The sequence below is a fragment of the Tarenaya hassleriana genome, unplaced genomic scaffold, assembly GCF_000463585.1.
Source record: "Tarenaya hassleriana unplaced genomic scaffold, ASM46358v1 Cleome15, whole genome shotgun sequence".
NCBI classification, from domain to species: Eukaryota; Viridiplantae; Streptophyta; class Magnoliopsida; order Brassicales; family Cleomaceae; genus Tarenaya; species Tarenaya hassleriana.
In genome coordinates this window covers 1,588,165-1,613,745 of record NW_010964923.1, presented here as the reverse complement: position 1 = coordinate 1,613,745, position 25,581 = coordinate 1,588,165, and the positions used below count along the sequence as shown (strand labels likewise).

The 25,581-nt window shown below is 36.0% G+C and overlaps 7 protein-coding genes across 14 annotated transcripts; 6 read left to right on the top strand and 1 right to left on the bottom strand.

Moving 5' to 3' along the window:
* Positions 1–906: 906 nt before the first annotated feature.
* Positions 907–5,062, top strand: LOC104808800. Its single transcript, XM_010534609.1, has 4 exons — positions 907–1,016; positions 1,646–1,992; positions 2,684–4,241; positions 4,324–5,062. Exons 2-4 carry the CDS (start codon positions 1,915–1,917, stop codon positions 4,692–4,694), a joined length of 2,007 nt encoding a protein of 668 aa, XP_010532911.1. The 5' UTR covers positions 907–1,016; positions 1,646–1,914; the 3' UTR covers positions 4,695–5,062.
* A 798-nt stretch (positions 5,063–5,860) lies between these two features.
* Positions 5,861–6,547, top strand: LOC109116491 (protein RALF-like 26). The gene has a single exon (XM_019202029.1). It carries the CDS (start codon positions 5,888–5,890, stop codon positions 6,119–6,121), a length of 234 nt encoding a protein of 77 aa, XP_019057574.1. The 5' UTR covers positions 5,861–5,887; the 3' UTR covers positions 6,122–6,547.
* Positions 6,548–7,109: 562 nt separating this feature from the next.
* LOC104808799 (putative ER lumen protein-retaining receptor C28H8.4) lies at positions 7,110–9,544 on the top strand. The gene is made up of 6 exons (XM_010534608.2): positions 7,110–7,434; positions 8,276–8,475; positions 8,556–8,693; positions 8,839–8,919; positions 9,006–9,133; positions 9,300–9,544. Exons 1-6 carry the CDS (start codon positions 7,206–7,208, stop codon positions 9,337–9,339), a joined length of 816 nt encoding a protein of 271 aa, XP_010532910.1. The 5' UTR covers positions 7,110–7,205; the 3' UTR covers positions 9,340–9,544.
* A 655-nt stretch (positions 9,545–10,199) lies between these two features.
* On the bottom strand, positions 10,200–13,184 carry LOC104808797 (galacturonosyltransferase 8-like). The gene is made up of 3 exons (XM_010534607.1): positions 12,921–13,184; positions 11,360–12,607; positions 10,200–10,774 (listed from the first exon to the last, which is right to left on the bottom strand). Exons 1-3 carry the CDS (start codon positions 13,065–13,067, stop codon positions 10,499–10,501), a joined length of 1,671 nt encoding a protein of 556 aa, XP_010532909.1. The 5' UTR covers positions 13,068–13,184; the 3' UTR covers positions 10,200–10,498.
* Positions 13,185–15,631: 2,447 nt separating this feature from the next.
* Positions 15,632–18,468, top strand: LOC104808796 (ethylene-responsive transcription factor-like protein At4g13040). The gene is made up of 7 exons (XM_010534606.1): positions 15,632–15,811; positions 16,627–16,693; positions 16,823–16,962; positions 17,390–17,519; positions 17,619–17,766; positions 17,880–17,980; positions 18,114–18,468. Exons 2-7 carry the CDS (start codon positions 16,654–16,656, stop codon positions 18,197–18,199), a joined length of 645 nt encoding a protein of 214 aa, XP_010532908.1. The 5' UTR covers positions 15,632–15,811; positions 16,627–16,653; the 3' UTR covers positions 18,200–18,468.
* A 1,444-nt stretch (positions 18,469–19,912) lies between these two features.
* On the top strand, positions 19,913–21,622 carry LOC104808795 (E3 ubiquitin-protein ligase RNF123-like). Of its 4 annotated transcripts, none has more exons than XM_010534603.2 (3): positions 19,913–20,120; positions 20,196–20,249; positions 20,671–21,622. In XM_010534603.2, the coding sequence occupies exon 3, from the start codon at positions 20,709–20,711 to the stop codon at positions 21,507–21,509; it is 801 nt and encodes a 266-aa protein (XP_010532905.1). In that variant the 5' UTR covers positions 19,913–20,120; positions 20,196–20,249; positions 20,671–20,708; the 3' UTR covers positions 21,510–21,622. The 4 variants fall into 4 exon arrangements, with proteins under 4 accessions (XP_010532905.1, XP_010532906.1, XP_010532904.1 ...); XM_010534604.2 differs by having other exon boundaries at positions 19,918–20,025; XM_010534602.2 differs by having other exon boundaries at positions 19,918–20,025; positions 20,112–20,249.
* An 871-nt stretch (positions 21,623–22,493) lies between these two features.
* LOC104808794 (ER lumen protein-retaining receptor B) lies at positions 22,494–25,096 on the top strand. Of its 5 annotated transcripts, none has more exons than XM_010534600.2 (7): positions 22,494–22,722; positions 23,104–23,369; positions 23,486–23,601; positions 23,823–23,896; positions 24,325–24,388; positions 24,486–24,548; positions 24,694–25,096. In XM_010534600.2, exons 1-6 carry the CDS (start codon positions 22,632–22,634, stop codon positions 24,520–24,522), a joined length of 648 nt encoding a protein of 215 aa, XP_010532902.1. In that variant the 5' UTR covers positions 22,494–22,631; the 3' UTR covers positions 24,523–24,548; positions 24,694–25,096. The 5 variants fall into 5 exon arrangements, 4 of the variants coding, with proteins under 4 accessions (XP_010532902.1, XP_010532899.1, XP_010532900.1 ...); XM_010534597.2 differs by having other exon boundaries at positions 24,686–25,096; XM_010534598.2 differs by having other exon boundaries at positions 24,671–25,096.
* The last annotated feature ends 485 nt before the right edge of the window (positions 25,097–25,581 follow it).

Below are 25,581 nucleotides of genomic sequence, written 5' to 3'. Positions count from 1 at the left end.
CTTGGGATTTATATTCGGTTGATTTAGAGAGATGTATCACCATTATTACCATGGTAACATTTTTTCTAATTGGGGGATTAACTAATTGCGTAGTAATCGACGCTTGGCAATCGTGTCTCCCTTTGTAATTTGATGCGGACATCTTTAATTAATTGATTAATTTCTTTCTTCCCTCACATTATAATTCTTTTGGTCATACACATATATATATATATATATGTACACATACATCCAACAATTCTAACCATTGTTGAAAAGTTCAGTTAACCCATGTAATAAAAGCTGTAAAGTCTCAACCTTTACCTAAAACTAAACGTCTAAAATCTTATATACTAAACCCTTTATATAAAAAAGAAAAAATTCTAAAAAAAACACTGAATTTTTTTATTTTGATAAAAAAAATACTTAACTTTTTATTTTATCAAATAAATATTAAATTTTTTAAACGAATTTAAAAAATACTAAACTTTTTAAGTGATCTAAAAAATATATGATTTTTTCTGAGATTATAAAAAAATACTAAATTTTTTTAGTAATCCAAAAAAATATATAAACATTTTTCGATGGTAAAAAATAAACTAAGTAAAATAATTTGACGTGTTTCGTCTCTTTATACTATGTCAATCATTTTATTTATTTTGATAATTATAGAAAAGTTAAATATTTGTTTTATCAAATTTAAAAAGTTTAATATTTATTTGATAAAATAAAAGATTTAATATTTTTTTAAAAAATTTGAAAATTAGGGTATTTATTTTTGGATTTTTTTCCAACTATAAAAAAAATAAATAAATAATCTATTCACCTCCGTGACACGTCTTTCTCTCTCTCTGGGTGGCCCCTTTATATATACCCTTTACCCCTACCTCGTCCCAAATTTCTTTTCTTCCCTTGTGGGTAGAGAGAGAGAGAGAGAGAGAGAGAGAGATTTCGTCAGCATCAACAAACACCAGGAGAAAAAAACACATTGTCAAAGACCTTCACATGTACCCTTTTGAACGTGTGTGTATAGAGAGGTACACACAATGTGTTCATGTATATATGTTTTGTTTGTGTGCATATGAAGGAATGCGGAAAAGAAAGAACGGAACTTTGATTGATCCCTCTCTTTATTCTTTCTCCCTCTTTCAAAATCCCTGAAATCGCCTGTTTAAATGCTTGACCCAAGTCGCAATTTTTGGAAAAACTTATGATTTCATGTGCCTTTCCCTTACAAATAGGATTTTTTTTTAAAATTTTTGGTTGTGTTTAGCATATAAATCTCATGGTCTCTTTAATTTGGGTTTCGGATATAATATGGTGATTTGCAACTTTCTCGATGATTTGGTTCTGGTTTATAAAAAAAGACGGCGACTTTCTAGGGTTTGGCTGGTCTATTGCTGTGTACTGTTAAGTTCAGCTCTTGGAGTTTTGTTTAAGCAGCAAATTGAAGGTTAAAGTTTGGATATTTTTTACTGCTGGAAAAAAAATATTATGGCCAATGAATCTTGACGCTGCAAATTTCACAATCTGTTGCAAAAAGCATCAGATATAGTTTTGTTCTCCAATCAGATGGTGGAAATCTGCCCTTAGGACTGTTACATTTCCTTGTAGTTGTGGAAAAATACGTGTTCTGATTTGGGTTGCTGATGATGATGATGGGCAGGTGATATATCCTCTGGTTGGTCTGATAGAAAAATCTGAATCTCGCCGGCTGTTATTTGGACCGGTGAGCTTTGACATTGATGAAGTTATTAGGTTTGATGGGTTTGGAGTCATATATGCATTGAAGGATCATACAGTGGTAGTGAGTGTTAGGACATGGTGGATAGATTTTCTAGTTTCTAGAATGTTCCAGTGTCGGAACAGAGGTCGGAGAAACTGGTAGTAGAAGTGGACGAACCCCACCTGGGCAGCCTCTGCATTCGATCCCTAATGTCCCGTTGCTACCCATTTCCACCACCGGGATATGAGAAGAAGATCGTGATTGATCATGTAGACGTGCTTTCAAAGGTGCAAATTCCTTAACTTTCTTATTTAACCGTTATTTCATTCTTTGTTTATACTGAGTTACGAATTTGGAATTTATGCGGCCAGACTCCAAATAAACTTGTGACTAAGAAGCTGCTGTTGTTATTGAATTGATATCTCCTTGTTCATCATGGGCATTTTTAGGGTAAGTCTTTGTGATTTTTAGGGTATGCTACTGGGCAAAAGATTTGCAGTGTTGGGGCACTAAAGGAATGGAATGTCGGGTTTTCTGTCAAAACAGAAGTCTTCTAGGAATGAAATGTCGGGTTTGGAAATATAGTGCTCTAGAGGAAACGGTATCAACACTAGTTTAATGAATCTATCATGCATTTTATGGAACGTTTGCCCGATAAGGAAAGCCATCCCTATGTCCCCGTGACAGCAACTCCGTTAAAATAGTCTCTTTTTCATGAACTGCTTTTGGAATGTAAATGACTTCCAATTCCATACCTCTGACACGGTATGACAAAGACGATGAAGAAAGAAACTTCGATACAATAACATCTCAACACATCTTTTCCATAACAAATGGTTTTGCTGTTCTGTCTCTTTCGTCTTTTTCCGCAACAAAAGGGTTTTCGTACTCTTACATCTTGGCCCGGCATCTTACATTTTCTTCCTTTTTCTCTCATACATCTCTATGTTCATTGTCTCATGGAAGTTTGGTTTGCAGGAGAAGCACACGGAGAAGAAGCATAAAAAAGGTAAGGATAGAGAAAAGAAAGATGGAAAGGTTAAGAAGGACAAAGATAGAAGTAAAGAAAAAGGCAAAGAAAGGAAAGATCGTAGAGAAAAACACCATGGCAAGAAGGATCGGAAGGAAAAGGGCAAAGACATAGTGAAAAATCGTGTAACTTCAAACGATAAGAAAAAGCCCGAAGTTCACCTGAATTCTGTCAATGGAGCTACAGCTAATTCAAACGGGCTGCAGACCGAGAACCATAACTCTGAGAACCCTAATGTTGCTAAGGAAGTGGTTAGAAGAATCAGAGCTGAAGGACAAGCAAATGGAGATCAGATTGCACACAAGAATACAGCAGCTGATGAAGGAACGTTTAATGGTGTGATCAACTCTTGTAATTTATCGGGGTTGCCGAAAAGAATGGTGGAGAAAGAGAACAGGGCATTGGGAGGTTCGGTTCTTCAGAAAGTTATGTTCGTGGATCAGGCAGAGGCTCAGGTTCACATTAAAACAAACGGTAGAAATGGTTGCATTTCCCCAAGACCGAACCAAATAGGAAACAGTAGACAAGTTGATGATAGTATGGTTCATGGTACAGTGGATCTTAGCCATTTACAGGATTTGACGGATATAATGGTGGAGAAAGCGAAAAATGGATTGGGAGGCCAAAATTTTCAGAAAATCGGACTCGTGAATCATGCAAAGGTTAGAGTGCACACGAGAATCGATGATGGGAATGTTTGCTTTGTGCCAGATCCAAATGGAAAAGGAAAGGATATACAGGTTGATGGTAGAGTGGTCAATGGTGCCACGGATTCCAGTCATTTACAGGTTTTGCCAAAAAGAAATTGGGCAGAAGATAAAAATGGATCAAGAGGCCAAATTGTTCAGAAATCCGGGCTTGTGGATCAGGTGAAGGTTCAAATACACACAAGAACTGATGATGGAAATGTTTGCATTGTCTCAGAATCCAATGGAAAGGAAAAGGGTACACAAGTTAATGGTAGAGCGGTAAATGATAAGATGGATTCCAGTCATTTACGGGTTTCGGTGCAAAGAAAGGAGAAAAATGGATTTGGAGGGCAAATCATTCAGAAAATCAGACTTGTGGATCAGGAAAAGTTTCAAATAAACTCGAGAACTGATGATGGAAATGATTGCTTTCACCCGAAACCTAATGGAAAGGAAAAGATTACGCATGTTGCTGTTAATGGTGGTGAGTACATTGAGGAGGCAATGAATGCCAAGAATGTAGTTGCTAAACCATCAGAGGCCACGAATGTCAGAATAGATTCAGAGGGAACTGGCAAAAGTAAATATACCCCGGAAAGCAATTATAAGCTGGACAGACACGAGAGTAAAGATCGGGCTAGCAAAAGCGAGCTGAAGGATGAAGCCGGAGATAAAGAAAAGATAAGGGAAGAGAAATCGAAGGAGAAGGGTGAGCTCAGCAACGGGCAGTCCAAAGGTATCATCACTGGCCAGATGCTAGCCGGTGATGGAGATCTTGGCAAACGAAAGGAGCTTGAGATAAACGGTTTTCTGCATGGTTAGTCCTACAATAAACCATGTTTTACATGTCTGTATATTATATCGACTATGTACTCTATGTTCTATGAATTTTCTTACAGACAGCGGAAGTAGACCCCATAAGTTGCGGAGGCCGGTTTCTTCCTCTCCAACAGAGAAGCACGAGACAGATTCTGATGTGGTGGGGTTAAAGAACGGTTTAATCAGCTCGAAAAGCCCTTTGCCTGCAGCCATGGAAGCTTCAACGAGACCCCCTCATGAAGATTCCGTGATTCTGGATCGTATACTTTCCATACCCGAAATGGACAGAACACCGGGTTTAGATGATCAAGAATGGCTGTTCTGTAACCGAGAATCCGTCAAGATTCTTCATCACGAGCTGAATTCCTCCGAGAGACAAATGGTGTGGAGCCATGGCACAAGGATCGAATCTGTAGGTATGTTTGCCCTTCCTTACGTCGTCCCACACTAGAGAGCTTTTGCCTTTTGGTCCGTGTCTCGCCCTCTGGAAGAACCAAGAAAAGCTTCAATGGCAACTGAAACATAGAGACAAGACTTCATGGAAGATGATTATACATGGGCATACATAGGAATCGAGAGTTATAGAGATTTTTTCCCAGACAGTTCTGATTTTGGATGTCGTTGTCACATCAGAAAGATGAAATGAAGAGGGAAGAAGAGAACTGTAAATTTGTGGTGTTGAATGATCTGGATTCTAACTTTGTGTTAGAAAAGATTCCATTTCCTAGATTCGGACATATCTTTAAACTGTCATGTCTTCATAGATTCAAGAATTCTGTCAAAGGAAATTATATTTTGTATATTTAAAGATTTTGATGATCACAGTCTTCAAAAGCTGGTAGCTTTCTGTTCCTTTCTGTTGTGTCCTTCATGCATGTTCTATCATCAACAAGAGATGATAAAGGACTCTTTGTCGGATTCACGACCTTATAGTTTTGTCATTATTTATAGATATATTTTATATAAAGATTTGTGAAAATTTGCGAATTCTATGATTAAAAATACAACTTTTAATTTGACAAATGAATATATTATATTTAAAAAATACCTCAATTATTTAAATAAAAACAATTTTATATACAGTTTTTAATTAAATCACCCATAATTCTACTCAAATTGTTTAAAATTGTTTCTTAGACGAGTTTTAACATATTTTAACTATCAATTTCATATTTTGATCTTAACGACTTCGTTGATATATAGAAATTTACTTTCAATTTCGAGATTTGAGATGATACATTTCAACATTTGATATATTTATTTATCAAATTAAAAATTAATATATTTTTTTGGCACATTTTATAAAGTTTTCGGAAAATTTTATAAGATTTTTCCTATTTTTTTAAGGAAACAAAAAATACATATTATTGTGTAATAATCTATTAAAATTTTAAAAGAAACAGCAATAATAACCATTACCTAAACCAAAATTAGTATACATCTTTATGAGAATGAGCTAAAAAACGTTGAAACGGGAACAACAAATACACACAAACCTAAATCTAAGTACTATCTATCCAAATATATCATTGGGCATCCTTAAATTAAGAAACACATCTCTCTATATATACACACACATATACAAACATCATAACGAAACATCACAAAATAAATACAATCAAAACAAGGGGCCAAAAAAAAAAGATGAAGAAGGGTGGGGTGATATATATGATGATGGTGGTGATGGTGATGATGATGAGTGCGGTGGTGATGGCAGATTCCGGTGGCCGGAAATACATAAATCCGGGGGTGATGAGTCCATGCCACGGGCCGAATCCGCCGCCGGGATGTTATCCGGAGAATATGAAGCGCCAAAAGCCAGAGCCTATTCACAAATACAGACGTGGCTGCCATAAACACCACCGTTGCCGTGGATAATTTCATTTCATATATATAAATATATGACCTTCTAGACGGTCCACGTGAACAAAATATAAAATAATACTAATACGTTTTTTTATTTTCTAGGGTTACCGATGGTAACTAAAGTTAAAGTAGTTTAACCGGTGATACGGAAGTGAATATGTATGTTCCGTCCCGAGTTTAAACTTTAAATTTAAAGAATAAATGTATAATTTATATCAAAAAATTAATATTCGATGTCATGATATGTTTTGGTTCGTGATTCATAATACCGATTACCAAAAAAAAAATGATTACCCATTGTACAGTTGTACTTGTCAATCACGTATCATTCGAGTGTCTCACGTGGTGATAAAAATGGTTAATGGTCAACGGGACCATTCCCACTTAGATATGTAGTAGCATATATACGTATAATATATATATATATATAGTTTTATCGCTGCGTATGTTCATTTTCTAGTATATATTCAAATGAATTTGATCATATATATATATATGTGAAGATGCTTGTAAATTTTTCCTTAATTGTATGATTATTTACTTAGAATAATCTCCACGATCGTATTTATATTTTCGGGGGAAAATCTCAAAATCTTTTGAAAACGAGTAACAAAACTAAGTTAACAAAAAAGATAAATATAATAATAATAATAATAATAATAATAATATTAAAAGAGGACCTATATATATATATATATATCAGTATTTAATTCTTTGTAAAAAAGGAAGAATATCGTATTCTAATATTTCCAAAAGAAACAACATTGACCCATAATAAAAAAAAATGTAAAAGGAATCAAATAAGATATTTATTTTTCCAAACCTAGGCAAAAGGCAACTGAAGTCAAAATGAAAATAATATGCTCTCATCACACGTGTCAAATTCTTGTTGGCTACTTTTATCCGATACCTAGATGCCACGTCATCGATCTTATTCCCTCCTCATGTCTGCAAAAAAAAAACGTACTTCCTTCGCTTTCAGCAACGCATCACAAAAACCCTTACAGAGAGAGAGAGAGAGAGAGAGAGAGAGAGAGAAAGAGAAATATAGGTTTTTCTCTCTCTAGAACACGTGAAGAAGAAGGAGGGCATAACAATGGGGAAGAGAAGAGGAATCTCTGCAGTGAGCGTCCTTTTCGGGTGGTTGAGAAGGCAATCGAAGAAGGTTAAGACAGCTCTCGGAATCATCCTGTCTCTGCTCCTTGTCGTCTCTCTGAGATTCACAGTGAAGAATCACAACCACTTCTTCGTCGCCTCCGAAGCCATTCACGCCGCCGGAATTTTTGTTCTGATCTACAAACTCACCCGTCAAAAGACCTGCTCCGGTATCATCCTCACCCTTTCTCTCCCGAATTTTTCAGATTTTTTATGGGTTTATTTTCTGGGTTTTCGTTTGAAATTGTGCATTGATCATCACGTTTAATGCGATCTATCACGAGTTTTAATTCTCTAACTAATGAAATTAAGAGTTTTGTGGCTTTGGTCATTGCTTAGACGCTTTGACCATTGATGATGTGATAGGTGTGAATTTCAACAGGTGTATGTATTTTATTTATTAGAAATTCTATCACAGGATAGCAAAAATTTAATGATTAATTAGAATAAGTTTGGTTTTTTGTTTGGGAATGTTTAAAAAATCCAATTTTTTTTTTGCCTCAACTCGAGAAATGTTTGAATCTTTCATAAAGTAGTTCCTTTGGGACTTGAAAAGTTTGAATTTTTTGTTGACCCTAAAGCTCAATTCAGTGTTTTTCATTTGGGTACCTTTATGCAATATGCATACATACATATATATATATATATTGGAAGTTTGGTTTTGGCTTGGGAATGTAACTTTCAAAAAGTATTTCTTTTGAGACTTGAAAAGTTTGGATTATTTGTTCACCCAAGAGCTCAATTTAATGTTTTTCATTTGGGTATCTTCATGCTATATATATATATATATTGGAAGTTTGATTTTTGTTTGTGGATGTTTAAAAACCCAAACTTTTTGCCTCAACTCCTAGAAAAGTTTGAAACTTTCACAAAGTAGTTCCTTTAAGACTTGAAAATCTTGGATTTTTTGTTCATCCAAAAGCTCAATTTGGTGTTTTTGTTTTCAATTGGGTATCTTTATGCAATATGCTTAATTGTAACTTCTTGCTTTGGATTATTAAACATGTTTAGGTCTTTCTTTGAAGTCCCAAGAAGTCACAGCACTATTTCTTGCTGTGAGGCTGATCTGCAGCCTAAACATGGAAGGTGACATCCATACGTTTCTCGATCTCGCCACCTTTGTATTGACCCTATGGGTCATCTATATGATCCGGTTCAAGTTGAACTCGTCTTATGTCAAGGAGCTCGACAATGTCCCCATCTGCTATCTGGTAAATCGTGTCTCTGTTCCATTCGAAATAAGATGATCCGAGGAAGCGCTATCTGGTAAACTGTGTTTCTTTCTTTCCAGGTTGTGCCATCTGCTGTCCTTGCATTGCTCATCAATCCTATTACTCATGGTTTCGTAACTCGGGTCATGTGGGCATTCTGCGTTTACTCGGAATCTGTATCCGTTCTTCCTCAGCTTCGAATGATGCAAAATGCCAAGGTTTACCCATCTGCAGAAAGATTCTTGTGTTCTGCATATATTTTTCGTATCTGTTGATCATGTTTAATGTATACTTGAGCGGTATTTTCCTTTTTATCAGTTCTTGCTGTTACAACTCATACTTTCTCCTCGGATTTCATTTCAGATGATAGAGCCATTCACGGCTCACTACGTGTTTGCGCTCGGGATTGCAAGATTCTTGGCATGCGCTCATTGGCTTATCCAGGCAAGTTCTTGTTTGTACATAACTTAAAACAATATAATTCAGGAAACACACTGAGTTGCTGAGATTAGTGATCGGGGGAAATGCAGGTTTACGAGACGGGAGGACAGTACCTATGGCTGATAGGGGCCGGTTACTTGTGGTTCCCGGCCGCTCTACTGGCCGAGATTGTTCAAACGTTCATCCTCGCCGACTTCTGCTATTACTATGTCAAAAGGTAACATCTTTTGCCTCTTTCTGCTGTAGATTGTTAACAAAAGTTGCAGACTTTTGGATCATACATAGGCCGAAACGTTTTACACGAAATCGACGAACGGATCGAATGAGGAAAAGGGTACGTCCATTTGAATTTCGTGACATCGTTTACTTGAACGGTTTTGCAGTGTGATGGATGGACAGCTTGTGATGAAGATGCCAGTTTAGGTGAACAGAGCTTGTTTTTTAAAGCTGAAACACAACACAAGCACATGGTCTATAAAACGATGCTGCTTCAACTTTTTTGTAGTAAGAATCTGGTAAAACTAGTGTTTTATAACTTATTTTTTATTTGAATTTTTAATGGGTTTGTCATTAAAGAAACTAATTGCATATGTTTAATATTCAGGCGTAAGAATTTGTTCACTTAGAATCTTGTGCTTTTCCCTAACTTCCTAAGCCCAAGTATATTTTCTGTCTATTTTTCATGGATAATTTAATATTTCAATAAATATTCATTTTATATTTGTTTACGAAAAAAAAATAATATCTTTGCAAATTGGTGCAAAGGTATAAATATTCATTATATCTTGTGCTTTTCCCTAGCTTCTATTGACTACCCAATGGTTACTTTTATAGTTAAGTCATGATAGCTAAGAGCAAATATGTAAAAATATCTGCTAAATAAATTAGAAAAGAAATTATTGTTAGGGAAAAATGAAAACAAAGTTCCATTTTGGCACCTATACTTATTAAGTATTACGATGAATAATGTTTATAGAAAATGAGGATTTTGATTCTGTTATTGTTTAGTTTAGATTTTTTATTTTAAAGAAATATCTGTTTTGATTTGGATTAAATTTTCTAAAAATAATCATCATTTCTTAAAAAACAGTTGGCCTATTTGGTTAATTTGTTTTTTTTAAAACACACTACAATCATATTTCATTTGTATAACCGAACCGAAATAAAACTCGTATTAAATCATTGGTATCACCATTTTCCAAAGTGGACAAATGATGTTTGAACGTTCAACACAGCATAAAGGGTAAATGACTTCGGCACTTTGTACAACCTTACCTTTGACATGCACCAAATGGATATATATATATATATATAACAAAGTGTAACACTGAAAATATTCAACACTTTTGCTCCCAAATGAACAATTTGCGTAAAACTATTCCAAATTAATTAATAACGACCTAATAAATCTTAATTAAAAACCCCCCACAAGAAATGGACCCCCTCCTCTTATTGAATAGAAACAGTTCGGTTCTTGCTTTGCATCTAAGTGATTCCCTCCTTAAACCTCCAACGGAACGTGACGAAATTCTTCACTTCCCGAGTCAAAATACGATATATATATATATATATATATGTAAAATCACGTGCCGAAATTGCATTGCTGTACGAAATCGAGGTCGTAGTCGACGTGCTTGGTCCAGAGAGGACGGAACTGGTTCATGGCAATGTCAAGCCACGGCTTCATGTTGCCGTTGAAGTGTACGACCGCCGCGTTGCGGATCTCGTCCATGCTTATGCTGGGGTTGTATCCTAGCCCGAGCACGTGCCACGACTTGTCCAGCGGTTTCGTGGTCGAGTAATACGTTATCAGCCCCGGCGGCAGTGTTCCCAGTTTCCACAGCGTCCTGTTCTCGTTCTGCATTTATGATAACTAGTCAGTTGTCACTTAAGACTGGGCGAGTGCCCGCCGCCAAGACGGGTGCCATAAGGCCAAGACCTGGATTCCAGATTCCAGTTCAGTTTTTTCAAAATTCAAACCACGAGAGGTTACTCGCGGTCGCGGGTACCCGTGTATTTAGAATAAAATTACGTTTATATTTCTAACTAAAAGAAAGATCGATTATTTGGGATCCCTACTTTCTTCAAAAGAAAGGAGAGAGATAGAATTGGACCGATTCCCTAAATACTTTTCTCATAAAATCTATTTACAATAATACCTATATCTATTTGCACAAAATTATCAATATATCCCTAAAATATTTGAAATTTCTGTGAGTTTGGGTTCCAAACGGGGTATCCGACTTCAACTGCAGTATCTGGGTGCTCATTCTCGCGCGATCGAGACTGAGATAATATCCCCAGAAAACCCGAGAGGATGAAGCCGAGGCCGGATACCCGACCCATAAACTCTACTTGTGATGCGCTGGTTCAAGCTAAATCCAATTTATCAAAATACCATTCAATATAGCAGACTAGGATTTCAAATCAGAGAAAATCTTACCAGATTTTGCCAGTAGTGATACTCTTCAGTGCACTTCTCCCTCCTCCAAGCATCCAAATCAAAGAAGTTCATTCCGTATGCCCACGCACACGCTTTCGGGTTAAACTTCTCTTTAATCAACGGGTGGGAGAAATTCATGTATTGAGCGTACCGATGGAACGAGCCAAAACAAGTCTCTACTGCTCCATTCACCTTCCCGTCCATATCAATTTCCCACAACCCGGTCAAGTCCTTCTGTACAACCACATCGTCGTCCAAGAACAGTATCCTATGTAGATTCGGGTACATCTCGGGTAAATAAAACCTCAAGTGATTCAGTATAGACAAGTACTTGGGGTTCCTGAACTTCATGTTCGTGGTATCCTTTGTGGCGTTCTCGAGCTTATTCTCGAAATAGAATCTCTGAAGATTCGCAGATTCCAATTGCTTCAACACAGGTACGTACGATGAGTTTAGAAACTTGTAGTCCTCGACTGCTTTCACCTCTATGTGTGCACCGTTATATTCCTTCAATTTAAACATAACCTGCATTGCCCCGAGATTCATCTTATCGGTCACGACATGGAACACGTGCTTCCATGGCTCCTTGGCATTTTTCACGGCTGAGTTCACCACTACGGACGCCGCAATCACATTGTCTGAAAATATAGCGTAATGGTAAAGTTTAGGATCCTCCAATTCTGGAGGTGTAGGCTTCCCTTCATCGGTGTACTTCTCCGGGTGAGCAATCCTCTCCTCCATTAGTCTCATCGCAAGGCAATGCAAGCTCTTCGGTATTGATTTTGCTGCGATCAAGCTGGAGAAAGCCCCTTGCTTCTTAGCCTTGGTTAACTGCTCGTTAACCGCAAAAATCGTGTCCTTTAGCTTCTGTATCTTGAGCTGGTTATCAAACGACTCTTTGGCTTCGGCAATCACTTGCCGAGTCATTTTGATCCGCTCCTTCACTTCCTTCTCGAATTTCCGAAGCACTGTCTCATCCATCGAAGCCCCATCAGAATCATACAGAGCACGATAAGATGGCTTGTTAATCAGATCCGTGTAATTCCTTGAAAGATCGGCAAAAACTCTAACGAGCTTAGAGTTCTCGAGCTTAAGCTTCCGCGCATATGACGCGTAAGCTAGAGCCAGAGACCGGTGGTCATCAGCTTGTTTCCGGATCTGGATCAAGCGTGGCTTGAGCGGATCCGACTTCACATCCAATATGGATCTCCTGGTGAATCCAAATCCATTTGATTTCGAATCGGCGCCCTAATCGACAGATTAATAACTTCAGTGAATACATATTGCTCAAGAAGTGAAATTAATTCCGAAATTAAGCAGAATCTTCGTCAGATTTACGTTAAGCTCCAACTGGAACTGACATCTTGAATCGAAAACGGATGCAATTATAATTAATGCAAATACAAATGACAGGAGCTGGTGTACAAAATGCACATTCAATCTCAACCTTAAAGTCTTAGTACCAAATCATTTCCTAGAAAGCGCCGCCACTAGATCCCTGTTTGTTTCCGGAGAAAAAACCACAGAAATGAAATCCGTGACACAGAGAAAGAGAGCTTACGGAGACATGGAGATCAGACGGATCGTACTCAGAAGCGAAGAGAAACGAGAAGCTGAAGAAGAGGAGAACCGCCGCCGACGTGACGAAAGCCAACCGGCCAATCACCGGAGATCCGCCGCGGCGTGAGAGCCGGTGTGGATTAGCCATTTTGCCGCGCAATGCTCTTTCACGATCCGACTAAACCTTTGTGAATTTTCATGCAATCTCTCGTGGAATTGGGAACCCCTTTCTCTCTGATCCAGTGAGAATCTGCTACGAGCCAAGTTCAGATGCAGACGAATTTGATATAGAGACGGACGCGGAGAAATCTGGACCGTTGATAGTGTGCTCGTTAAACATCAACGGTTCAGATTAGTGGAAATTTGCCGGTGGGAATCTGGGTGGAATATCACTAGCCATTATCATGGTCACCTCACAGCTTTTTCTGTGTTCCCATTTGACCGATTTCGATTTTTTTATTATATAAAATTAGCATATACTTATATTTGAGTGAAAATAATTTAAATAGAACTCTTAAAACTAAAATAATGAAAATTCAAATTAAATATAAAAATAAATAAATCAATAAATAACGAAAATATTTAAATCTGTTATTTTACGAGTAAAAAAGCATGTTAACTTTCGTTTTCTATCTTAATAAAATGAAAAATGATTAATCTTGTTATAAAATACAGGCATAATTCTATAATGGCCTAATATCATTGTGAAAATATATAATAAATGATATATCTTGGGATTGGTATTGAGGCATTGTTGTTCTGTGTGTGTGTTTGTATAGTTTTGTGTAAATATATGTTAGTATACTTTTTTATTATTATATAATGATAAATTTAATTTATATAAGCTGATGAGATACAGCTCAAAATTTATATATATCATGAAAATTATTAATATTTAAATTACAAGTGTACACATATTAAGCATTTTAGACACATAACTATTTCTAATGTATTTTTTAGGAACTATATATATAGTTTCATCAGTCAAATAATCAAGTTTAATAATGCTTATCGAAATGAATGCATTGTAAATTAACCTCAAGCATTGGTGAACTCGAAAAAATTACTTCAAAACAACTCAATTACATGTGTTTAAAAGATAACACAAAATATAAATTATTATTATTATTATTGTTGTTGTTGTTGTATGCATTTAATTTGGAATCTTGAACAATTTAATTCTCTCTAATTTAAATCATTAATACAAAGAAACTGAACACACACACACACACACACATATATATATATATATATATATATATATATATATACAAAGTGAGAATCTAAGATGAATTACAGATAGAAATTTCCCGATTTAAATGCAAATAGAAATAGAAAATTGTCATAAATTATAATAACATTTTTACATATATCGAGAAAAGGTCAATATAAATTTTTAAAAAAACATATCTAATAAAAACATCCTCAATTACTACCATTTTGGTTCTATATCTTTTTGTACTGTTGCCCTTCTTCTCGTTTTGACCCTATTCTCCAAAAAATCAAAATTAAGTGAAACACATGATATGGCAATGCCTCGAAATCATCTTATTATTCAAGAAAAAAATTCATACAACATATGATGTTAGATGATCCAATATATCTGTCGTGTTTCATATGTTAGGAGAAAAAATATGTCATATAAAAAAAGATCTTATTAAAAAATCAGAAAAAATATTTTAAGATATCGAAAGTATGAATATGATGACGAAAATAATATTTATATGATGTAATTTCGTTTATTTATATAAATATTATTTTCTCCATCATATTCATACTTTCTATATCTTAAAATATTTTTTTCTAATTTTTTAATAAGATTTTTTTATATAGTGTAATTTCGTTTATTTATATCAATAATTAGTTGGTGGTCCCATGGTTGAGAGGTGGCAAAATTCCTTTGAGGTTCTGATTCGATTCCACTTGTAAAGAGGAGGAGACCCAATTAATTACGTGATTAAAGACCGACTCCGGACGCAAGAGGATTAAGTGGGCTGAAATGTCAATGAACTTTCTGATTATAAAAAAAAATCGTTTATTTATAAAATTAATTGTTATTTGTTGTATTTATTTACAATATTATATATATTAAATGGTTAATATATAATATTTTTTACATGGGTTTTTTAAACTAAAATTTATTCAAAATCAGTTTTTAGCAGATTTATTTAAAATGTCAATTTATCTATTGTTCGCGCGCGATAATTGTTTCCATATCGTTCGCGCCATAATTTTTAAAAGTATTTTTTTTTAGAATTAGTATATTTGAAAAACAAGTAAACACAAAAGTTTTTATAATGTAAAGAGTATCTAACATTTTCCAAAAGTATTGTTTCAAATGGATGTTTTCATAAAGAATGAAGCGTACAGAAGAATCAACAAAAATTAGTGAAGGCAAGGAGAAGCTTTTAGTGATCAAAAAACCATTTAGATTTAGAACTCCAAGGCGACTGTAAGGCCAAAATGGGGAAACAGATACAATAGAAGAAGAATCACACGGTCCCTTTCTCGATTCAACCATTTCATACATGGTTTTTATTTATACGATATATATATATATATATATATATGTATATATTACACTATATTCGAATTTTTTTCCTTCTTTTAAATATTTTTTATTTATTTTTTAATCTCCTTATTTTTACGAATCAAAATGAAAAGAGGCCAAAAGGTGGCAGATGCATGTGCCCCAACATCACAACCCTTTTTTTTTATGCAAAGCCAAAAAGGGGGAAAAAAAAGCTCGAACTATATAAGACAGTGAAGCTAGCAGCGGCCGCCTTCATCCTCTTCTCTGATAAAGCGCTCAATTACTCTCTTATCGCTCAGATTGTCGTCTCCTGGGAAAATCTCTCTGGTGTTTTCCTTTGTTGCGTTCCTTCTTCCGAGGTATAAAGATTGGATTTTGATGCAATGGGTCGGTTTTTGTTGAGATTCTGTGTAATGGGTGTGCTCTCCTTTTGCGTTTTATGATGTTCTTATTGCATTTGATGGCGATCTTGTTTTCACACGACATAAAAATCTGATCTTTGGTCGTATTTGTCATGTGGGTTTTCTGAGTTCGTGTCTTTTTCTTTTTTCTTTTTTCCCTTTTCGAATTGTTTGTTTCTAGGTTTTCGTGATCTTCGGTTTCTGAGTTCGTGGCTCAATGTGTAATTTTGATTGTTTTCGTATGATCCAAGGTGCCCTTTTCGTCTGCAATTCAATCAGAATTCCATTCCGCACGAATCGCATATTAAATTCCATGGATTTATATACGTACGCTTACGAATCCTAGACGGTGAAGTTGATGAATTCTCTGTAAGGGCATTAATCGATTGTGATTAGGGATTGAAGTATCTTCTCGTGGGATTTGAATTTGTCTAGATGTTCTGTCTGTGGCCTGGAAAGAAAAGAAAAAACATGTGGGGATCCGATACAGTTCATGGGGCTTGAACGGGCGAACTCAGTTCATCCTCTCCCCTCTATCTAAAGACTCCATTTAATTCCTATGTTCTTGTTGTTAGGCTGAGAGTACAACCCCTTGTGAAAACAATGCTTGAAAAGATTTCCTTTTGAATCATAAACTAGCAATGAGGCAGCTTCTTTCATCATCATCATCTATTGTATATAAACCTTTTCGGGTATCTGAGTCATTCCTTTCTTGAACTTTGCTTATGTAGACTGTTTTCCTAACCGATTAGTATCTCTTTGCCGGTGTTTAGGAGTGGAGAAAAGACCCGAAAGCTGCAATGGTGAGCCTCCGAAAGCGTAGGCTATTGAACTGCTGCGGTAATATATTCATCGCGGTGTTTTTGCATTGTCTCTGTTGTGACCTAACATTTGTATATTGACAGCTTTTACCGAACGTTTTGTGATCCAGAGTGGAGTTTTAACCGCTAGGTTTATGCCCTTTTGTAGGACCGACTAGTTTCATTACTCCGCTTCCATTTTTAACTTCCGAGGAATATACCACCGGAGTACGGAACCCCGACGCTGAAGTTTATAAAAATCGTGGGCCGATAGAAGGAACTCTACCGCCGATAGAGTATCCTGAGGAGGTAACACACAAAAAAAAAGTGTTGTTCTTCGATAATATCTCATGATTCTCATCCGAATTTGCATGTCTTTTGCTTTCTTGCCCTGTCGTGTTTAGGAAATAATCGAAAATTCTGGGTTTGATGTTGTGATTATGCTCTGTTTAAGTGGTTTAGGCGATTTATCGGATCAACCACGTTAACAAAATACCATATTAACGTCGAAAAGGGCATTTTTTACTCACGTATATGACGTTTTAGGTAAGACGCTAATCCATGCAAGTATCTTCTGTTTGCGTATCTACGTGAAATTCTCGTGTAGAATACGCAAATAGAAGATACTTGCATGAGATTCTCGGTCGAGTTTTCATGCATTTTTTAGAGTTGTACACTCTACTATACGCTCCTACCCGTCGATACTTACTTCTGCTGGTTCATTTGGGTTTGGCAGAACTCCAAAATCAAAGAAGTGTTTTACCCACCAATCCCGAGACCCCTTGCGGTAAAAGTAGAGCCCGTCTCGTCGAATGATTCTGGTTCCTTCTCGCTGAAAGAGCTTCAACACATATCAGCATTTTCGGGTATAATTCTCGCCTGATAGCTATAAACCCTTTCTCACTAGAGCCTTTTTGTGAATGATTTCTGTTGTTTCATGATGATTTCACGATCTTTTCTTGCAGTGACAGACCCACCAAACCAAGAACCGTGTTCGATGAGAGGGGTCTACTTCAAGAACATGGAATGGGTAGCTGCCATAGAAGTGGACAAGAAACAGATCCATTTGGGGACGTTCTCTTCCCGAGAAGAAGCTGCTCGTTTATACGACAGGCTCGTTTCCGAGATCCTTTAATGCTTCGTACCCGTTTTCCCGTGTTAGTATTTCGTTTTCGTTATTGATTCAAACTAGTAATGAAATGATTTTGGAAATGGTCGATCTCTAGGGCTGCTTTCTTGTGCGGAAAAGAACCAAACTTTGAGCTGTCGGAGGAGGAGAAGCGCGAGCTCCGAACTCAGAGCTGGGACGAGTTCTTGGCCGACAAAAGTGAGATTTTTTCTTCAACACCACTTGCTATGTTATCGCATTCTATACATACATACATATATAAAAGTGTATATATGTGTAATCTCTGATGATCTGAGGATATATACTTCTGCTCGATGTCTGAAAATTGCAGATACTGAGAAAAGTATCCATATGGGTTCCATGGAAACCTCAACCTCAGAGCCTAAAGCTGAGCGGGGCGAGTCGTCGTCGTCCTGAAAGGACAAGTTCATCATCACCATCACCAGCAGCATCATCATGCTTCATTTCATATAAAAGGGTGAAAGCCAATTATCCTGAAAAGACTGGGAAATAAAGAAAGATGGGTAAAGTGAAAAAGGCTTCCATTTTTCCAATGTACAATTGAAGCTCCTATATTTGGACAAAAGAGATTTTTAGACCTTGCCTGTCTTTTGGTAGTTATAACTTATATTTTCAGATTCAGACATTGATTCTATCTATATATATATATTATATGATATCCATTATCCAAATGCCTGCATACCCACCCTTTTGTTTTCTGTTTTTTTTTTTTACTATTTTTTCCTTTGTTATTATTTTTTAATAAATAAATTTCGGCATGCTACATTTTTTGTTATTTTTTTCCACTCATTTTCGATTTTTTATTTATTTCTGCCTTAGTTATTTCTTTATTTTGTTTCTTTAACATGTTTCTAAAAAAAATTTCATTTCTTTTATAAATAATCCATTTCCATTTTTTTTTTCTCTCGTTTCTTAAGTTTTTTTTTTGGCAACAAATGTTCAATCTGCAAAGTACACATTTATTTTTCAACAAATATTTCCTTTTATTTGATCAACGAATAGACAAGTTTTAATTTTTTTTCCCTCTTTACTTTTCTTCGCCGTTTCTGAAGTCTTGTTTATTTGTTGTGAACTTGCGATCAAATAATATGTCAACAATGTTAATTATCTTTAAATGTAAGTAATTTATGTCAAATTAACGCCGTTGATCATATGTGAAGGATTCGGGCATGTCTTATTTAATTAGAGGATTAGTTTTTGTAACCAAAATTGGTTAAAAACCCACCGTGAGAGTTGTTTCACCAATCATATATTATATTATATAATGCCAAGTAATAGGTTAACCACCTCTGTATCCTCTATTGGCAACTATTTTATTATCAAATAACTTTTTTTAAAAAATTTATTAGAAAAATAAATACCTTGTTTTATGAAGACTAATTATATGTGTTCAATCATTTTATACACTAAAACAATTATATATGTGTATATATATTGGATTTTTCTTCTTGTAATCTTATTAGTTATTGCTATCTACGAATAAATGAGGATTGGACCATGTGTTTCACTTTCAGTCTATTATACCGATATATTCGAGAACCCAAAAAATAAAATTTGTCTTAATGTTTTTTTTTGATAAAAAATTTGTCTTAATGCTGAAACAAACAAGATGATTCAACTTATTTGGGAGTTGATATGCATAATCAAATCGAATGCTGAAACAAAAAATGGATTTGTATGTATACAATTTTTCTATATTGAAAAAAAAACTTTTGTTTTAAAAAATTGAAAAAATTCTAAAAAAATATATGAACTAATCAATTTTCACGCAATAAAATTCGAACTTTGTTTTTTTACAAATAAAATCTCAATTTGATTCTTGAATTATAAATAAATTTAAATTTTATAATCATTTTTATTTTTAAATTTATTACGTAATGATATTGTGATATATTATATCAGAATTTATGTTTAAAAATAACAATGATTATAAAGTTTAGTTTTATTTTTGATTGAAAAATGAAATTAGGATTTTATTCCAACGTTTAGCCTTTTGTTTTATAAAAATTGAAAATAAATTTTTTTTGGTAATTTACATGAAAAATTATTAAATTCTCGGGGTAAAAACTGTAATCAGTACAAGGTGGGTTGTTTATAGTAACAATCACGTATCAATCGTCCTCCTCCCGTTCATCTCTCTCTCTCTCTCTCTCTGGTATAGAAAGAGGGTCAAGAAGAAAAAAACTCAAAGGGATAAACAGAAGCAGGGGAGCTCAATCAATGTAAAGAAAGTCATCATCTTTTTGCTTTGCATCTCTCTCTTTTTGACCCTTCGTATAATAATATATCTGCATGCGCGTATATACAGAGAACAAAGGTGAATCATTGCAGGATTTTTTTTTTTGTTGGGTATTGTGAAAGAAATGCGAATTCTCTCTCTCTCTTTTGTCAGATTCGTTTTGTTGAAAGCATCTGAGAGAGAAAGCTGTTTGGAGCAAATCGCTAGGTATCCAATGCTTCCTATGTGATATTTGGATCTGTTGATTGACCGTTTTGAATCGCATTTCATGTTTTATCGCCCAGAAAATTTGGAAGTTTCTCGAGAAAGTTTGGGTTTTTTTTCCCGTGAATTCGACTTGGGATGAGAGATTTTTTGTTTCTTGCTTATGCGTTTATTTTCTTGCCGACGAATTCTGTCATGGGAATTCACTTTCTTGATGTTTTGTCGCTGACTGGAAAATTAGAATTTTCTCGGGAAAATTGTGTGTATCGAGGAGTCTCGAAACTGATTTTTTTCTTCGGAAGCTGAAATCTTAAGTTTCTCACCTCCTCGATTTTCCCGAGAAAATCTTCAAACATCTCGTGATTTGCGGAGTCACGTTTTCTTTTCTCCCCACAAAATGACAAAATTCCATTTTTTTTCCCAGCCAATTTCACCTGTCGTTCGGATCTGTGTTCGTCCACGATGATTCAAATGGAGAATGGCAACAGTCTTAGGGTCACATTATTAGATCGGATATCGACGGCGGAGAATCGCCGGAGCTCGACTCTTGAAGCTGTCCTCAGAGCCGACGAAAGACCTTCTCTTCCTCCTCCTCCACCGCCGCCGGCGTCGGCCGCGTCATCTCCGGCGAGTGCCGTCGCGAATCGGACCCTTCTTGACGTAATGCGCGACGATCGCCACCGCAACGGACACGGACGGGACAAGAAGGCGTGGAAGTCACTCAAGGAAAAGCTCCGGCTGAAGCGAAGTGCCACTGTTTGGACAACGCCGAATCCTATCCCTGTCGAGGATAACCTTGTACCGGACAACAGTGATAGCAGCAGAAACCGGGTCAACCGGCTCGGTTTTCTCCTCTCGGTTAACCATGAAGGGCAATCATCGCATTCCCAAACCACCACCGAAGAAGGGAGGCTCCGGTTACGCGAGGAGAGAGCCGTACCGGTCCGGTTAACGGATACACTGTTAGAAACAGAGACTCCGAGGATGTCTCTGATGGAGTTGTTGGATGACAACGAAGAGCAAAATGGTCTCTTCGGTGCCGGGATTTGCCACGTAGACGCCGGCGATGCGGAGGAGGAGGAGGCGGCGCCGGCGGCGGAGGAGAAAGGGTGTTGCTGTGTGTGTATGGTACGGAGCAAAGGAGCAGCCTTTATACCGTGTGGTCATACTTTCTGCAGGTCTTGTTCTAGAGAATTGTGGGTTCAAAGAGGAAGCTGTCCTCTTTGCAATGCCTCCATTACGGAAATTCTTGATATTTTTTAGTTTTTTTTTTTTGCTTTTGATCATTTCTTTTTTTTGGTGTTTTTCTCCATTGAATTGTGGATGAAGTTCTTGTAAAGAATATCATTTGCAGAAAAATATTTCTTCCCCTTCTAGATTCAATATGACCCTAATTTTTTTCATTTTTATTTTTTGCAGAAATCGGTTTGGGGAGATGAAAATTGCAATAAAATTCAATTTAATTGAGAAAAAAAATGTGATCAAATGATGTCGGGACATTTTTTGGTAAGGACAATCACCAAACTGAATTTTACTACTAAACTACGCCTTGCTGTTTGGAACTGCAACCAAAATGCAATCATGAAACTGGTTTATGCATTAAACTATCTGGTAAACTAATAAATAATAAAAAAAATCTCCTTAAATATTCTTGTACGGAAAGTAATATTCTCCTCTTTATTATTTACTAATTCTTTTTATTTTATGCATTGAACAAACATTTTTACTTGTATCGAAATTGAGTTTGAGAGAACTATAAATTTCTAGCCGATGAACAATCAATGGGTATGTAACGTATATAGAGAAGAGAAGATGAGATATTTTAACGGTTGTGATCATTGCTCTCCAATCCCCCACAAGTTGGAGCAAATTTTGTTATAATAATTGATTTCAAAAATCAATTTTTTAATCAACTTTTAAAATTTCTTATTTATAGTGATTGATTTGTTTAAACATGTAAATGGTTGTTTTATGTTAATTTTAATTATTACAATACAAATTGAATATTTTCTGATAGATGGTGGGGTTAAAAACACATTGGGAAAAATAATCGCTATAAAATTTTATTATCAAACCATTTGTTAATCCATTTTATGCATAGAAATTTAGATAACCGACCGGTTCGGCTAGCCAAACATTTAGTGTTCGGTTAAGCAAGGGCGTTAAACAGGCCCAATTAAGGCCCAAAACATTTGATATTTGGGCTTTGCCTGTTTGGTTCATCAGGAAAAGAACACGAGGAAGAGTGGGAAACGTGAAAAAACCAGATCTAGCAAGAGACCTCCATTTCCGAAGAGCTCTGTAGAAGCAGAGAGAATCATAAACCCTAGCAATCATCTGAAGAGACGAAAGGGAGCGAGAAGAGCAGGGACAAAGCTTCCAAAGATGAACATTTTCAGATTAGCAGGTGATATGACACACCTGGCCAGTGTTCTGGTCTTGCTCCTTAAGATCCACACCATCAAATCCTGCGCCGGTTCGTGCATTTCTCTCATTTTTCTCGAATTTTCTCTGATTTGTTTCGTCGTATGTCTCGGTTGCGAGTAGTTTTGGTTGTCTGGATCTGTTTTCCGGTAATTGTTCTGTTTCAGATCGTGTCACTCTGGATCTGGTTCTGTCCTCGTTGAAATAGAAACCGGGTATCTAGGGTATAAATTCGTAATCATTGCTTGTAGAGTCTGATTCTGTTCGACGTAGCCGGATTCTATGGTTCCGAATTGCTTGAATCGAAGAAACGTTACACATTGGGCTAAAAGTCGATGGAATTTTGATCAAGGGATTCTGGGCAATCACGGAATTCGAATTTCTACATGGTTTTCCGTTGATTATGGAAAGATTTCATGTTTGACATATGCAGGCGTCTCGTTGAAGACACAGGAGCTCTATGCCCTTGTCTTTGCTACACGATATTTGGATATCTTTACAAGTTACGTGTCCCTCTATAACACCCTTATGAAGATGATATTCTTAGGAAGCTCCTTCTCGATAGTTTGGTACATAAGGTACCATAAGGCTGTTCAAAGAACTTATGACAGGGAACAAGACACGTTTCGACATTGGTTCCTTGTCCTTCCATGCCTACTCCTGGCTCTCCTGATACACGAGAAGTTTACCTTTATGGAGGTCTGTCTCTGTCCAAAATTATTGCAATTTACTTTCCAGTTAGTTTTACGTGTGGTCTCGTGTTTGATGGGCTAGTTTTTTTTTTGGTGCTATTTGTTTCTGTGTTACAATATCAGGTACTGTGGACGTTTTCAATATACTTGGAGGCTGTTGCTATACTTCCTCAGCTCGTACTGCTGCAGAGGACGAGAAATATCGACAACTTGACCGGACAGTACATATTTCTCCTGGGGTATGTTTCAGCTTCATAGCTTCCCATCATTTGAATACGTATCCAATTGTTTCCTTTCCCTTTGATCTTCTCTTGACGGTGTTCATTGCTAGTGAAAAACGTTTGAACAATTTGATATCAAATGGATTCCTGCAGCATGTGTACTATTTTTCATTCAACCGCCTTTTCTTGTGTTACTCCTTTTGGCTTCCGAACTTACAAATTGTGTCCTCTTGTTGCAGGGCATACCGCGCTTTGTATATCCTCAACTGGATCTACCGTTACTTCACTGAACCACACTTTGTTCACTGGATAAGTATGATTCTCTCCCTTCCTCTGCCTTCAATTTTATGTGCAATCAACGCTTCTGAGCATATGAGCAGCTGTTTCTATGTGTACAAATTACCTTACATAAGCTCAACTTATGAACCATGACTGCATGTCATTATCAATGCCATCCCTTCAGTTCTTTTGATGAAGGCCTAGGTACATAACATCAACAATGCTTTTAACATTTAGCTTTGATAATCACGTGGGGAAGTGGCCATTTTTATTAATGGTATGGAGAAACAGAAAGGGATTCTCTTGTGCTCTACAGAAGAAACCTAAATCTTGTTCTATCAATGCATTATTGCCTGTCGCTATTGGCATATTACGTTACATGAATTCGTGGGCACTATCTTATCTGTGTTCATCTTGCACACATTTAACTGAAAGCTCTTTTGAATACCCTTTGTTTCACAGCATGGATCTCCGGGTTTGTTCAAACTTTGCTCTACGCCGACTTCTTCTACTATTATTTCCTCAGGTAATACAATTCTCGGCTTTACACCCTTTCTCCATCACGACATGATTCCACGACTTTAATTGTCTCAAAACAATGTCTTCCTTCCTTATTGTTGCAGCTGGAAGAACAACAAAAAGCTGCAGTTACCGGCTTAGCTTTTTTTACGTCGGAAATTCGCAAGGTATTTCGATCTGATAACACATAGCAAAATGCAGAGAAAATTTCGGAATCCTCCATCAGCCATTGTAGAAAAAGAATAGATGTACAAACTTCAGCTACTTTTGAATTTATTTCCTTGAAAAGTTTCCATTTTTTGAGGTTGCAAGATCTGGAGACAATAAGAGATGAGGGAGCCCTTGAGTTTGGTCTATAAATGTCACAGAGCGTTTGGAAGGGATTTTAGTAATTTACTTATCAGGTAGGTACATTTTTCAATTGCATCTATAAAATCAATAATAAACAATGTTGGGATATTTAATATGATAATAACATATTCATATTGAATATGGAGTATATGAGGCATGGATTAACAATTTGGACAGAAGGATAAATGTTTGTATTAATGTATAATTAGGGGACAGAACAGAATCCAAGTTGCAGCAGAGGTTGTTCTTGTTTAGATTTCTTCATGATGCACGGTTGTGGTGTGACGATTACTTGTAAAACATTTGGTGGTTTTCTCTAACGATAGATGATGCACCGCATAAAGTGGCTTTGTCTTTGCCATAATATATACGAACACACGAATATTTATATTCATATATTCATCAAATAAGATATTTTATGATTCTATTTTTTATCTATAAATATTATAATTACAATGATAAAAATTTCAAAGATTTTTCACCATTTTCTTCTCTATTCAGAAATGGCTCAAATTTGTCGAAAATGGTAGAGAATCGTTGAATTTATTGAAAATGGTTAAAATATAATTAACAAATATAAATATCTAAAATATAGAAACAGAATCCAAATTAAATATTATGATAATATTTTACAATATTCTCCCAATCTTAACATCTTCGAGGATATTCTTAACATATGATGTTAAAAAAACTTTCTTGTTATGGGCATGATTCATGAAGCTATGGCGTGGGGGAGATGTATAGAGAATTTGATATGGCTCTAACCCCTTTTGCCTCCATTTATGTCATGAATCTCCACTTTTTTCCAACTAAACATATACACACGCCCGCGCGTGTGGCGCGTGCACA